The following is a 13,658-nucleotide window of genomic DNA, read 5'->3' as shown; positions in this document are numbered from 1 at the left end:
ATGTTTGGGATGCTCTGGATCGGCGTATACGACAGCGTGTTCCAGTTCCTGCCAATATCCAGCAACTTCGCACAGCCATTGAAGAGGAGTGGACCAACATTCCACAGGCCACAATCAACAACCTGATCAACTCTATGCAAAGGAGATGGGTGACATGTTAGGGTTAGGGTTTAACCCTAGGGTTTTCGGACCCCCCCAGACCCCCCCAATAAAGCAAAACTGCACGTTTCAGAGTGGCCTTTTATTGTGGCCAGCCTAAGGCACACCTGTGCAATAATCATGCTGTCTAATCAGCATCTTGATATGCCACACCTGTGAGGTGGGATGGATTATCTCTGCAAAGGAGAAGTGCTCACTATCACAGATTCTTTCAGATTTGTGAACAATATTTGAGATAAATGGTTATTTTGTGTATATAGAAAATGTTTTAGATCTTTGAGTTCATCTCATGAAAAATGGGAGCAAAAACAAAAGTGTTGCATTTATATTTTTGTTCAGTGTATTTTCTCCACTGATGATAATTGCAAAACAAAAGGGCTTATTACTGTTCATACAAACATACAGTAAGTGATGAAGAAGAAAGTAGTGCTGAAACTAATCTGCATATAATTTTTCTCGGACTAATTATCTGTGCCATAAAATGGCAATAACGTTTTTTTTTGTCCAACCCTTAGTCCAAAAGTGAAAGATATTCAGTTGGCTATCATATAGGACTAAGCAAATTATCACCATTGAGAAGCAGGTACCTTTGTATTCAATCAATTCATCAGCTTATGGTTTCAGCTCTAAAACAAACCCCAAAAAAATCAGAAAACATTTATAACAGATTTTAAATCATGGATTGTCTAGTTTCGGCCCTCGTGGTGAAACTGTCCTGCACAACAAACACACTGTGAGTCCCATGAGTCCACATTTAGTTTTGGGAACTCAAAAGGGTAAAAACACAACTGTAATACTACTTGATGCCACTGTGAAGGATGTGTTTGTGTGAAAATTCTTTTGTAGGAATTCAGTTTTTACAATTTCAAACCCACCTTCCAGTTGTTGCTGTTATCTTTTTTGACCCTTAGTTCATATTTGATAGTGACCCAACCGGATTTGGTGTCTGTGTTAGAGGGAGGCATCCATCTGACGTGGAGAGATGGACTGGCCTCTCTCTCTTCTACCCGCAGCGTTACATTTCCAGGAACATCGGGCTTCACTGTCGAGACAGAACAATAGTCTGAGCCCAGAGTCATACAAGAAATGCTGTGCGCTAAATGATTAAGCCAACATGCTAATATATTCAAAACAACAATACAAAAATTACTTAAAAATAAAATAGATCCTGTCAGTCATTGTAAAGAGAAAACATCCCGGAAATAATTTAAAACAATATAACCAACGTATTGGACAAATACAACTGTTTATCTGACGAGAATTTGAGTGATCACAAAATAAGATCAGCATTCCTCCTGAGAGGGACATTTTGTGTGTACCAAGTTTTATATCAATCCATCCAATATTTGTTGAAATATTTCAGTGGATAAGTGGAAACTGACATATAGCAGTGGGCTATAGAAAGGTACATTTCATGTCAATCCATGTAAGTTAAGATCCCTCAGACAAAATCTAATTAAGTTGATTCATTATTTTCCTGCATGCAACGTGTTCCTGCTCCACATGTACAGTAGTAAGGAGACCACATTCAAACACCAATCTAAAGCTGTGAAATCTGATCCTGGACTGTACACAAGTTTCACACCAGTCCCAAACCAGTTCCTCCTCATTCTGTTCAGGCTTTCTTCTGTGCCTCTTTTCCGTCTGTCAGTTATTTTCCATTCTTCTAAACTCAATAAGGCTGCACAGCCAATAAAACTGATTAGCTGAATCAATACAGATCATTTTCTGCTGCTTGCTGTCTTCTACTCTAAGGAATACACAGATCGAGGGGCTGTCAATAGGTCAAAGGGTATCGCTTCAAGTGTGACACCAGTGAGCAAGGAAGATATTCTATAAATATGCTGGATTATAAATAATTCAATACTCTAATATAATTGAATGAGTAATTAAACATGTTTTAACTTCATTTAATTTAGTCAGTGGCAGAAAACCTCAACTATTTCCTTTGTGGTTCGTTGTTGTCAAGCAACAGACCATAAAGGAATGTGACCATTGATAAAGACATTATAGTAAGTAGTTCAGTGAAGAGCCAAATCCACAGGAATTATATTCCACAGTCCAAGGTCCAGAAATAACACTATAAGGATCAGATTTTCAAAACAAATTCATTCTTCATTAGTTACTGTGTTTGTCTACATTTTGGTTTTCCTGCATGGTATCATTGTCTTTACTTAAATAAGGATGATGTTCATATCTTTATTTTTACTTATTTTTGGTAGAAACATACCGATTTCCATCACATCCATCTTGAAGGGGTCTGAAGTGGCATTCCCGAGGGCATTGGAGGCCATTACAGTCAGGTAGTAGTCAACCCAGATGGAGGTGTGGTTCTTGTCAAAGAAGCAGGAGTTCCTCCCAGCTGACAGATAGTCCGGACACTCGTACGTCCCCTCCAATCTGTACGTAGACAAATAAACCATTCAGTGACCAGTGAACACTGCTCAGGGCATTCTGCTGACAGGAAAGCAAGTCAGCATCGTAAAACTGTGCTGTGGGCAGTAAATACATGTTGACACTCAATAAACAAGTACAAGGCTGGACTTGATGTCTACACAGTCTGTTCATAACCACTACAACATCATCCTTAATGTCATAATTTTTGTCATTAAAAACAATGCCATGTATTGTGGCCTTTTTTAAGATTGGAATTAGGCAAATATACATGGTAACATCAATTAACTAACATGCTGATGACAAGCACTAAACACAAGCTACAGCTGAGGGTGAGTATTGAAGTTATTCGGGCATTAACCGAAGTATTGGTTAACATCAATAGCATTGGGGATCCCTAGTAAGGATTCATCCTCAGGGGACCTTGACTGTCTGTATAACGTTTTATGGCAATCCTTACAGTAGTTGTCGAGATATTTCGAACCAAACTAGTGGACCTAAAAATTGATGCTGCCAACATTTGAAAAATGTTTAACCAGCAGCTTTTTTACATTTTCTCAGGCCAGGACGAGTGAGGGTCACACAGGTGAAACCTTTTGGAGTCTACTTGCACAGCAACAAAGATTCGTGCCCAGCTGACCGAGCACTACTGTGTCCGCAAGAGAGCCGGTAGTTTTCCACTTGCCTGTCTCCATCACTACAACTCAACAACAGAAGCTTCACTTTCACTGGTGTGGGTGATAAACTCCTTGGTCTTTATGGGACTTATTGGGGTCAAAACATACCGTGAGTACTGGTTTGATGTTTTGTTTTGGATCATTCACCTCGATCTCACCTTTCCTACAACTTTTACTGTGACCTGTTGAATCCATGCACAATTCTCAAATTCCCAGTACATTTTAAACAAAGCTAATTGGACTGACCTTTCTCTCTCGTAATACAGGTGATGGGTGGTGGGCAGCCCCCCGTCAGAGCCTGGCTCCCACCAGCAGGTGAACGTCTCCTTCTCTGGGGACCTGCAGCTGAGCAGGACCGGTTCCCCTGGTGCAGACATGCCTGGCAACACAAGAGACAAACAAACCTCAGCGCGTAAATCCAAACTCAGTAGCAGTAATATATGAAACAACAGAAACGTATTTAAAATGACAATTTAATGGGTTGTTTGGAACCTTTGTTTAATGAAACTGCACACGTTTTTGAAATATGTACATCTAAGATTTCTTCATCCAACCAACAACCCTGGAAGATTGGATTTGTTTCGACACAGTATTGAATAAGTTGTTCTTGTTCTCTTGTGACATCTATTTTGTATAAAGCATTTTGCCAGCATGGTGGATAATCTAGAGAAGATACTGTGAGCAGCATCCAGGTTATTAACATAGTTTGGTTTAATTTATTTTATAGAATAAAATTATCTTAGGTACTTTTCTTTCAGCAGTAATGGAACAATTTGTAATGCTGTGGGCACTGAACAAATATCAGAGGTAGATCTCGAAACTTATCCAAATAAATCCAAAATCTGTTTGTCTAGTTAGATACAGTATATATATAATATATATAGATATTATTTGGAGGAAAGTATTTTTTATTTTTTTTGTAAACAGACCCACAACTAACAAAACAACTAACCAAACAACTAACCAAAAACAACTAACTAAAGAGCCTTTCCACTTACTGCTGGACTGCACAGCTGCAGTCAGCAGCAGGAGCAGTGCCCCCCGAAGATCTCTCCTCATCCTGGCACAAACCGTCACACTGCTTGGTCCGAAACAGGAAGTGACATTACCAACAAGCGGTTAATGATGCGATATAAACCCGTGGCTTGGCTGCGTGCCTTGTTTTGACCTAAAACAAGGAGATATAAAGGGAAAACAACGAGGAGAAGCCATAATTGTTTGTACATGTTGTAGCCAATACATAAAGGCCCTCACCAGATGCAATCATAACATGATATACTAATATACTACAGTATGAAGAAATATGTGAGAATCAACACGACAGTATAATTTCAACTCTTTCATCGAGGGGATCTGCAACATTACCCAAAAAAAGCTTATAGAGTTGTGAAGGCGAGACTGGTTTCAAATATCGATTTACCAGAATTAACTCCAAATAGGATTCAACTATAACCTGGTTGTATTGTGTTAAATTAGTCAAACAAAACAGTTTATATATAATACGCAGAAATATAATTTACAACTATTTCACAACTTACAGTTTTTGGTTTTTTAGCTCATCTCACTCATTGGTGTAATAGTGAACATTAGAAATAGCTGCAATGGACTTTAGACCACTTTTATGCACTTCCCTATTTCATAAAGCTCAAACGCACACATACAAACACACACACACACACACACACACACACACACACACACACACACACACACACACACACACACACACAAATACACACACACACACACACACACACACACACACACACACACACACACACACACACACACACACACACACACACACACACACACACACACACACACACACACACACACAGAGACGGGCATATGTGACAGCCCACTTCCTGCTGTTTTTGGACTTGTTAAACATGTTCTGAGGTAGCCTGATTTATGCTCCCTGGATCAGACTGCCTGATCTTTTTAACAACACTGAACTGCTTGATGCAATTATTCACCTGAACAGGTGTGGGAAAGCTTCCTCCAGCATGTCATTTACAGGATGCCACAATGGTAGGAGGTTACACCTTTGTAATTATGTTTTTCTTGTTTTTTATACAATAACCTCAGTGAAAAATAGTTCAGTTTCATGAGTTTGAACAAAATTGCTTGAGCAAGGCGGGCTACAGGAGGCATTTCTTTCAGTTCTGACAGAAGACAAGCAGAGATTGACATTTTAAAAATAATAAGCTAAATATTCAGCATTAAACTTGAATTTAGCAGTTTGTCTGTGGTATTATGAATGTTACATGCACATGGCAGCCATTCTTACAAATGATCAAATCATATATAAATGCATCACAATTTATCTTTGCATTCATATATCAGACACAAGTTTAAATCCTCAATTTTTCTGTGCCAAGACAACAAATAATAATATCAGGATTAGCTTGGAATTTAAGATTTGAATTTCTATATCTACACTGTAGCTACTGTGCATGTGACAATAATGCCTTAAATGGAAGGATGCTTCAGTGCCCCACCATAATGTAAGTATTACTTTAGACAACAAGCCACGGAGATTAAGAACACAAAAAGCAACTGTGATAATATAGCCTATCCTTAAATAATCAAATAAAGAAATGCTCTCTTCAGTTTAATCATACAGTGTTTCGTTTTTGTTATAGGCCCAGTTATCAAAATAATAAATCAATACACAGCAATCAAATGTGTCATTGGCCTATGTGATCACAGAATATGTGAAAATAACAGGCCTTTACACTGCTTTTAATAGAAACTGACAACTACACACTAAGCTACTCGAAGGTAATAATAAGTATGTTTAATGCATATTATTACATACAGCACACAAACTCAATGAACATTATTAAATCTGTTTACTTACCTCTTCAGGGCGGGTTTTGTAACATAAAACTGGTGTTGACACATCGAGAAGCCTTCTTCAGTTTTACATTACATGGACGATCTCTTCACACCTGACAACCGGTGTGTCCGGCACCTCAGGTATGAAATTAGTTTGGGGAGGAGGTGTCCTGTGAGACATGGAAGGGGAGGGGCTTGTTGTCGCCACAAATTGCCCAGCTGATCTGAGTACAGTACATGTGACCACTACAAACATTGAATTACAGCCAAAGAGTGCAGATACCACAAGATGTCGGTGTTTCAATATTGGCTTTATTTTACTCAACATGTTCTTTGGGAAATGTATCTTGATGTATCTTCCCAAGATAGCAGCCTTTTGCATACTCTTGGGCAACACAAAATCCAACCTGCAAATATACTTCATCTTGATGCATACACACTCTTCGGCAGGAGAAGCGCGCAGCTGCGTGGGGGAAAAACCAAAACGGCGCAGTAGGAGGGTCTGTATCACTTTTACAATTTCTTTCAGGAAGTCAACTTTTTTTGGTCGTGAAGTGAAGTGTTGTCAGGTGTAACACTAGTGTCTTCAGTCTAATTAGCGTTGATGGTAAACTTTTCTTGCCTGGCTCCATCATGTCGGACTCTTCTTTGGAGCGGTCCACGAAGATCAACTTGTTGAAGGAGCCGGCGGTGAAGAAGCTCTGCGATGTGTTGGACAAATCCAGCAAGAAAGGATGGCGAAAACTTGGAGAGATAGTCGGCAATGACAGACGGTTCAGAGTCAGGTAGGCTGAAATTAATACATTAAGAATTGACATGGTTAACCGATTAAAATCACAAAGATATTGTTGTTCAATCCAAGTGTGTCTGACTCCAAGCGTTGCAGGCTGTATTATGGTATGATATGAAATGTTTATTTTTCTCATATGAATTTACCTGGTTACTATAATAGCATTGTACTTTATTTATTTGATTTTCTACACATTTAGTATTAAAGTGCCCAACTGTGCGTTATAAGCAAGTAGATAGTACTAGCCTACATATGCAAGGTGTAGGATTGTTATGGTGAAAAACGTAAAAGACACAAAGGACATTAATTTTAATAATGCGTAACTCCTATAGATGGTTATGTGTCCACATCCTGTAAATGAACACATAGTTACATACAATAAGATTCTGTGCATAAAGTCTAAATCTTTTTTTTTTTTTACTGTTTGTATTATAGGTTTATTGTCACATAATATGACATATTGAGACAAAGACACATTTTACACCGAAAATGATGTAAACAAGCATTTTCAACAGCATCAGAATATATAATAACCTATTTTTTGGTGTCTTTTTAGAAAACAATTTAGGATTAAAATAAGTTTCCAGCTCTGTGTTTGGATTTGGAATATCTGTGCTGAAGCTGAAACCTTGTTCTTACATTTAGATCATAGTTGAATATTTGGACGTGGTCAAAAGAATTGCACCATGTAGATTTAACGTTATCTACTATTACTGTCCCCTATGCGGTGTTATTGCTGTTCAGCTATTGCCTGTTTATTTTGAATATGTCTATGTTTCATTAATTATCCTATATAAATCAGAGGGAAATTCCTTGTATGTGTCGACATACTTGGTTAAAAAATGTGATTGTTATTTCTAAAATATGACGACCTGTCCTCCTCTTGCTTCTTTCTCCAGCTCAGACGACATGGAGATGTGCTCTCTGAAGGTGCTGGAGCTGGAGGGAAGCCCGAGCCGAATGCTGCTGAGGCTAATGGGAGAACGAGGCTGCACCACGGGTCAGCTGGCCGACTACCTCCTAACTGTGGGCAACTCTGAGGCCCTGCAGTGCCTGAAACCTCCAGGTACAGGAACAACGCCTCCATACTTTTGTTATCATGATATCAAGTATCCAAATCAGGGAGATCTTTGTTCTCTGTATTTGTAACTTTAAAGGTAAAGTATGACTCACCCTTACAGTACAACTGCCAGCCAGGTTACACAGTGAGTAAAAAAGTAAGGTTCAATCAGTTTTAGTTTTGTATTTATTTATTGATACTCTATTATTGTTAAAGTAATCTTTCTTAATTAAAAAATGCAGTTATAAGTCTCTGGAGATTTCCTGCTTTTCTTTGTCTTCTATCACATTGAACTGAACGGTTTAGACTGACACAACAAATCACTTACAGACATCACCTTTGCCATTTTTCACAATTCCTAAACCCTTACATTTCATAGATTGAAAAATAATCAATTAATCTAGGAAATAGTCATAATGTTAATTGTAGTAGTTAAGTACAGTGAGACTCCATTAACACTTTTAGGGGGAACCACCCAGGGGCACCGTAAGGGGGTGAAAAGTTAGGACGATTCTAAGGGCCCGCGATTGACAGGAGCCCAAACTATTTTAGAACATTAAGAAAAAAAAATGTAAGTAACCAATGTGATATCTTTTCATGGGGCCCAAAATCCCTGGCGGCGCCCCTGGAACCACCACCATATATAAACCCAATTGGGTGATTTTTACATGTTGTATTTAGTGTTGTCTTTGCAACAGATGTCTTTCAAATTAAAACAAAGCATGAATTAAAATACAAATTCTCCTAAAGCCCTGCAGATCCTCCTTCAGCCCCAGTCGGTGGCTCTTATATCCGGTCATAATCTTCGGCTGAGCTGCCTTGCTTCGGGCAGATCTCCAGTTCAGTACCAGTGGTTCAAGACCAAGGAAGAGGTGAGCTGCCACACCTCCTACCCATACACTAACAAGTTTAAAGGAAGGTGTTTTTGGATCAAATATGTGTGTCTTTCTTTGTTTTGTTTTTTGAAAGATGGCACTGTTTTGCCAAAGTCTGATCATTTTAATGCACAAACACAGACACGGATTCCTTCTGCATAATGTTCTCTGATCTTGAAAAATAACAAAAATCCTACAATGCACCTTGTGTATTCAACAAGATACACAGCCCTGGAAAAAATATATTTTGATAAATAGTTTAGAGCCAATGGGGGATGAAGACAAAAGACCTAATAGTAAATGCTAAAGAGGTAATTCATTTTTTTCAAGTTAGTAAACAGTCTTCATATTTTCCACAAACACAGGTACCAAACAGCTTCTCTGCGGACCTGGTGATAAGTCCAGTCCATCTGAAGGACGCTGGCTTTTACATATGCAGGGTCAACTCTGGAGATGCTTTTGAATTCAGCCGTTGGGCTCAGGTGGAAGTCATGGATGTCACTGTGTCTTGCGGTAAGATATTACACATGTTAAACTGCTGCTCTGTTTAAAACTATATTTTCCCAACAAGATTGTAGAGATTAAATACCAATAATGGCTCGTGTTCTTCTCCTATCAGGGCAGAGTTATCACTCCTTAGAGGGTCGGCTGAAGATGGTGATCCAGCCTCAGTCCCAGCGGCTATATGTAGGGGAGTCCCTGCAGCTGGAGTGTGGAGCGGTGGGACGGCCCATCCCTCGATACCAGTGGCACAGAAATGGCGTACCGCTCTCCAATGCCACAAAGAGGAAACTCATGGTGAGGAGAGGTTGTTAGGGAAGATTTATAGGTTAAGGGTTACTTAGGTTACTTTGTATTTATGTTTGGAGACTTTTTGTTCTGTTTAAAGTGAACAGACGGCAACATTTAGGCAGGAACATCTTTCTTTTTTATGGAACAAGGCTTTAATACGATACGATAATACTTTAATGGTCCGATCAAGTCTGAAATTTGAATCGCATCTCAGCAGCTCCATGTTAACCAAAAACATCTATGCATTTTAGATTCCTCACTCGATACAGGATCATAGCGGCAGGTATCGCTGTGAAATCAGCAGCAGCACAGAGAGAATGTGGTCCAACGAAGTGGACATAGTGATCGGTAAGTCACACTTCAGTACATTTTTTTAAGTTGAAATTACAGTCCTGTAAAACCAGCTCTACTGTTGTTATGTCTGTGTGCTTATTTGCTTTGCTCTTGACTGAAAGAACCGAGGATATCTGTCCAGATTTCAGTGGCAATGGAGTGCTCAGAAGGTAGATTTGAACATACTGCTGCATGGTGTAATGAACGGCAGGAGGGGAACTATTAGCAAGATTTTGCTGCATGCAAATGTAATTTGTTTACTTGTGTAACTGCATGTGGGTCATGATCTAGATTGTTTCCACATAAACACTAACCAGCACAAGGTATTATTCACACAGTGTGATCTCCTGGTTTCGAATGCATGCTTTTTTAATTTGACTAATGTCACTACTCTTACTCAAATCCATGCTAAACTATGGCTGTATTTTATATTTGTCTTATTTTCAAACAATCCCATGAAAAGACAAAAAACAACATGTTATCACTCTAACCTAATACTGAAGTATGATCTGTGTTTCAAAGCCAGATATAGCTCATTCCTCTTTGTCATTGCTGCCGGAAAACATTTTACTATAAAAACCACGTTACTGAGCCACGCTGTACCACAAGGTGGCATACAACTCTGATATAATTAACATTTAAACCATCCTGCTACTAAATAAGGCCCGGAGTACTGAGGCTTCTTCTAAAAGAAAATTATGTTTTAGTCACCTGAACATACATGTGTTCAGTAGAACTGAAAAATTGTTGGTTTTGTTGTATTTATGGGATTTCTTAACAGTAGGAAACCATAGAATCCCAGCCTGAAATGTTTTGCATCTTGATTGAGTGTAATGCTAACCTTACATGTAAATAATATATTTTTTAACAACAAGCACAAAATGAAAAGTTGATCAGCTATTTAATTGTAATATTATTGTATTTTTTGTATTTCTAGATGATGTTTTAACCATTGGAGAAGGTAAGAATAACTTTACTTTTAAAGGATTAATACATTTCTACTTATTCAAACACATCTTTTCCTTACACAGCTTTACTATGTTCAAATTGTGACATCTCAATTGTAGGTTCCAGTGCATTTTTCCTAAATAGTATCCCAGATCATCTTTATGGTAAGTGTCTGTTCATTTCATTGTGTTGGTGAATCATAAATATATGACCACTTTATTGTTAACCTGTTTTTTCCCTTACGTATTTTAGTGATTTATATGGCTGACGCACAGTTCCTCTGTATGTCAGCTTTGTAACTGTCTGATATCAGGACCTTTGTCAGTTCCTCCCTCAAAATAAACACCAAAGAAAAGATGTGAAACTTGCTTGCATGTCAGCAGCTACACAGGAAGCAAAAATGACACTTTACAACATATTAAAGTCACACAACAACAGAGAATATTACCTCTAAAATACCCGTAGAATAGTTTGAACAACATCTCACGGCATACTGTCACCAGAAAAAGAAAATCGCAGATATTAATATCATTGTGTTTGACATTCTGATAAATATTGCTTACATCCTGCCTGTATTTCTATGTAATTGTGTTTTTATAATTCATCACTTCCTTAACTATTGGTTTAAAGTGTCAGTGCTTTTACAGATCTTTATTGTTATCAAATTAGAATAAATTAGATTAGAAAATCAACATGTAGGCAGGAGGAAAAATCGACACTATCTGCTCCGACATTGATCACAAGTAAATCCTCTGCTTCTCTACATGGAGTCAGCCAGTGAAGTTGCTTTAGCAGGCTTTATTAAGTAGGCGGTTAAAAAAAAGGTTACAACCAGTACCTCCAACTGCTAACCGTGGGGCATTTTCTTTATTTTCAAGCAATAATTCGGTTAAATGTATTCAGTGTTGTGGAGGGACTAGTAATGTGTGACAGCATTATGTAATTAATTAATTATCTTGTGAGACGAAAAATCTAATTATATTACACTTTCTTGTAAAAATGTTGGTGTTCACAAAGGAGTTGTACAACATAACATTTATTTAGTTGCCTTGTTCAATCGTAATGCTAATTCTATTGAAGACCTTTGAATACAATTTTAAACAGTAAACAGTGTCGAGTACTGTTGTAAGGTGTACACTGCCCGGTTTAGGAATGCTGTGTCAATCTTAAAAGTAATCAAATGTAAAAAGTAACATTATTAAGTAACTAATAAGTAACCCTCCTGACACTGAATATATGTATAATGTGCATTTGGGTCATGGGGTTTATTGTAAGAAAGCCAAAATGCACAACCTGCAGTAAACTAGACATGACAATCATTGCAGTAAAAACTAAGCCCTTTTTCTTTTTACATTTTCTGTTCACTTGTTGGTTCGTTAAGGTGTTTTATTGATGCATATTGTTAGGGAATATTTCTTTCTTACTCCTAGAAGTTTAACCTTTTCTGTGTGTTGACGTTTATGACCAACCCTGAGTCTGTTATCTGTCTTAAGGAATGGGAAGTTGCAGCTATTGTTGATATTACCCGTTTTATGGCCTGACCTATCGGTCACAGAGGGTTTTATGACTGTGAGAACGCTGGCTTCTAAGCACTACAGATGAGTGATTCAGTATTTACAGATGTTGGAGATATCTCCAGTGTTCCCAGGTGTTTACGCACCATCCCCCAATATGTGGATGAACCCTCTGTAAACTAGTTAAAAGGTCTATCGAGAGAGAGGCTGGGCAGAATTGACATGGCAACCCACCAGTGCAGTCAGAATCTCTGGCTGTGTGACTTGTGATGTGAATTTCTCCGGCCGATAATTGTAATAAACACCAGTGTTTGACATCAAAGCTCCAACTCTCCTCGTGTCTCTCTGAGTCCTGACTCTCCATTGCTGCAGAAGTTTCCCTTACACATCTAACATATTTACGCACATGGAGGCACATAAATAAGCATATGCACACAGGGGAACTTTTTTTTTCATCTACTATACTAGACACACATATGCAGAGCAATAAGACACAAGCTCACACATGGGTGCATCAGTACAGAAGGAGAATCTGTAAGTACATACATGAATATAACATGCATGTGAGCAGTAAGATGTATCTTGCTTTGGTTATATCAGTGGGAATGAATGAATAAGGATGAGTCATATTTTACGTGGTGGATTAGGAGTCGTCGCCTCCAGATATGATGGATATTAGCCTCAACACTGAGCAGTTAAATGCTGTTTGTGCTTATTTAATTACTCTTTCAGCCATGTCCGTGTAAACAAGGTTTTTTCTTCAATCGAATAGGTGTGTTGGGTTTATCTTTTTATATCAATACATTAGTGTGGGTCAATATTAAAAGCTCTCTGAGTGCCATGATGACCAACATGCTTTTAAAGAGCGATTTTCACCGGGAATTGAAGAAACCTGGATTGTTGGGGGTGTGAAAATGTTACCATAAAAATACACTATTTGAAACAAAGGATTTTGAACTCACATAAGTAATGAGCATGTACACTATTTACCTACTTTAACATATTCTTCGGTGCCTTATTTTTCTGAAAATGTCTGTATTTTTAGATTAGAAATAGTCCGTATCTTCAAGAAAAACGGATGTATTGCGACAATCAGGTGGAGACATTGTGTTCTTTGGCTCAACGAATAAACCAATGTGGACGGCTTTCATGTCCTTGTTGTTGACTTTCGACTCTTGGGTAAATACAGGAAGTCTTTTTGTGAAGAGGCTGAGTGTGTAATGAGAGCTCTTAATTCTGTCTCTGCTGTCTCAAAGTCCAACAGATTCCACT

At 38.3% G+C, this 13,658-nt stretch overlaps 2 protein-coding genes across 3 annotated transcripts; one reads left to right on the top strand and one right to left on the bottom strand.

The window, feature by feature from the left end:
• Positions 1–1,034: 1,034 nt before the first annotated feature.
• LOC104958870 (prolactin receptor-like) lies at positions 1,035–6,247 on the bottom strand (the record flags this gene model as incomplete). The annotated part of the gene is made up of 5 exons (XM_010786698.1): positions 6,097–6,247; positions 4,229–4,398; positions 3,477–3,609; positions 2,390–2,559; positions 1,035–1,201 (listed from the first exon to the last, which is right to left on the bottom strand). Coding segments are annotated over exons 2-5 (531 nt in total), but the record flags the coding sequence as incomplete, so codon positions are not given.
• Positions 6,248–6,505: 258 nt separating this feature from the next.
• On the top strand, positions 6,506–11,225 carry LOC104958868 (mucosa-associated lymphoid tissue lymphoma translocation protein 1-like). Of its 2 annotated transcripts, XM_010786696.1 has the most exons (9): positions 6,507–6,859; positions 7,764–7,930; positions 8,675–8,796; positions 9,165–9,312; positions 9,419–9,597; positions 9,843–9,939; positions 10,047–10,094; positions 10,862–10,885; positions 10,992–11,225. In XM_010786696.1, the coding sequence occupies exons 1-9, from the start codon at positions 6,708–6,710 to the stop codon at positions 11,066–11,068; spliced, it is 1,014 nt and encodes a 337-aa protein (XP_010784998.1). In that variant the 5' UTR covers positions 6,507–6,707; the 3' UTR covers positions 11,069–11,225. The 2 variants fall into 2 exon arrangements, with proteins under 2 accessions (XP_010784999.1, XP_010784998.1); XM_010786697.1 differs by lacking the exon at positions 10,047–10,094 and having other exon boundaries at positions 6,506–6,859.
• Positions 11,226–13,658: the final 2,433 nt, after the last annotated feature.

The sequence above is a fragment of the Notothenia coriiceps genome, unplaced genomic scaffold (assembly GCF_000735185.1).
Source record: "Notothenia coriiceps isolate Sejong01 unplaced genomic scaffold, NC01 NC01_scaffold00029466, whole genome shotgun sequence".
NCBI lineage: Eukaryota > Metazoa > Chordata > Actinopteri > Perciformes > Nototheniidae > Notothenia > Notothenia coriiceps.
Note: the sequence above shows the minus strand (reverse complement) of the source record. Positions and strands in the feature narration are given on the sequence as shown.

Coding starts and splice junctions, on each gene's coding strand:
- LOC104958868 (XM_010786696.1), top strand. CDS start 6,708: ATGTCGGACTCTTCTTTGGAGCGGTCCACGAAGATCAACTTGTTGAAG. Junction 9,313..9,418: donor GGATGTCACTGTGTCTTGCG/GTAAGATATTAC, acceptor TTCTCCTATCAG/GGCAGAGTTATCACTCCTTA. Junction 10,886..10,991: donor TGTTTTAACCATTGGAGAAG/GTAAGAATAACT, acceptor TCTCAATTGTAG/GTTCCAGTGCATTTTTCCTA.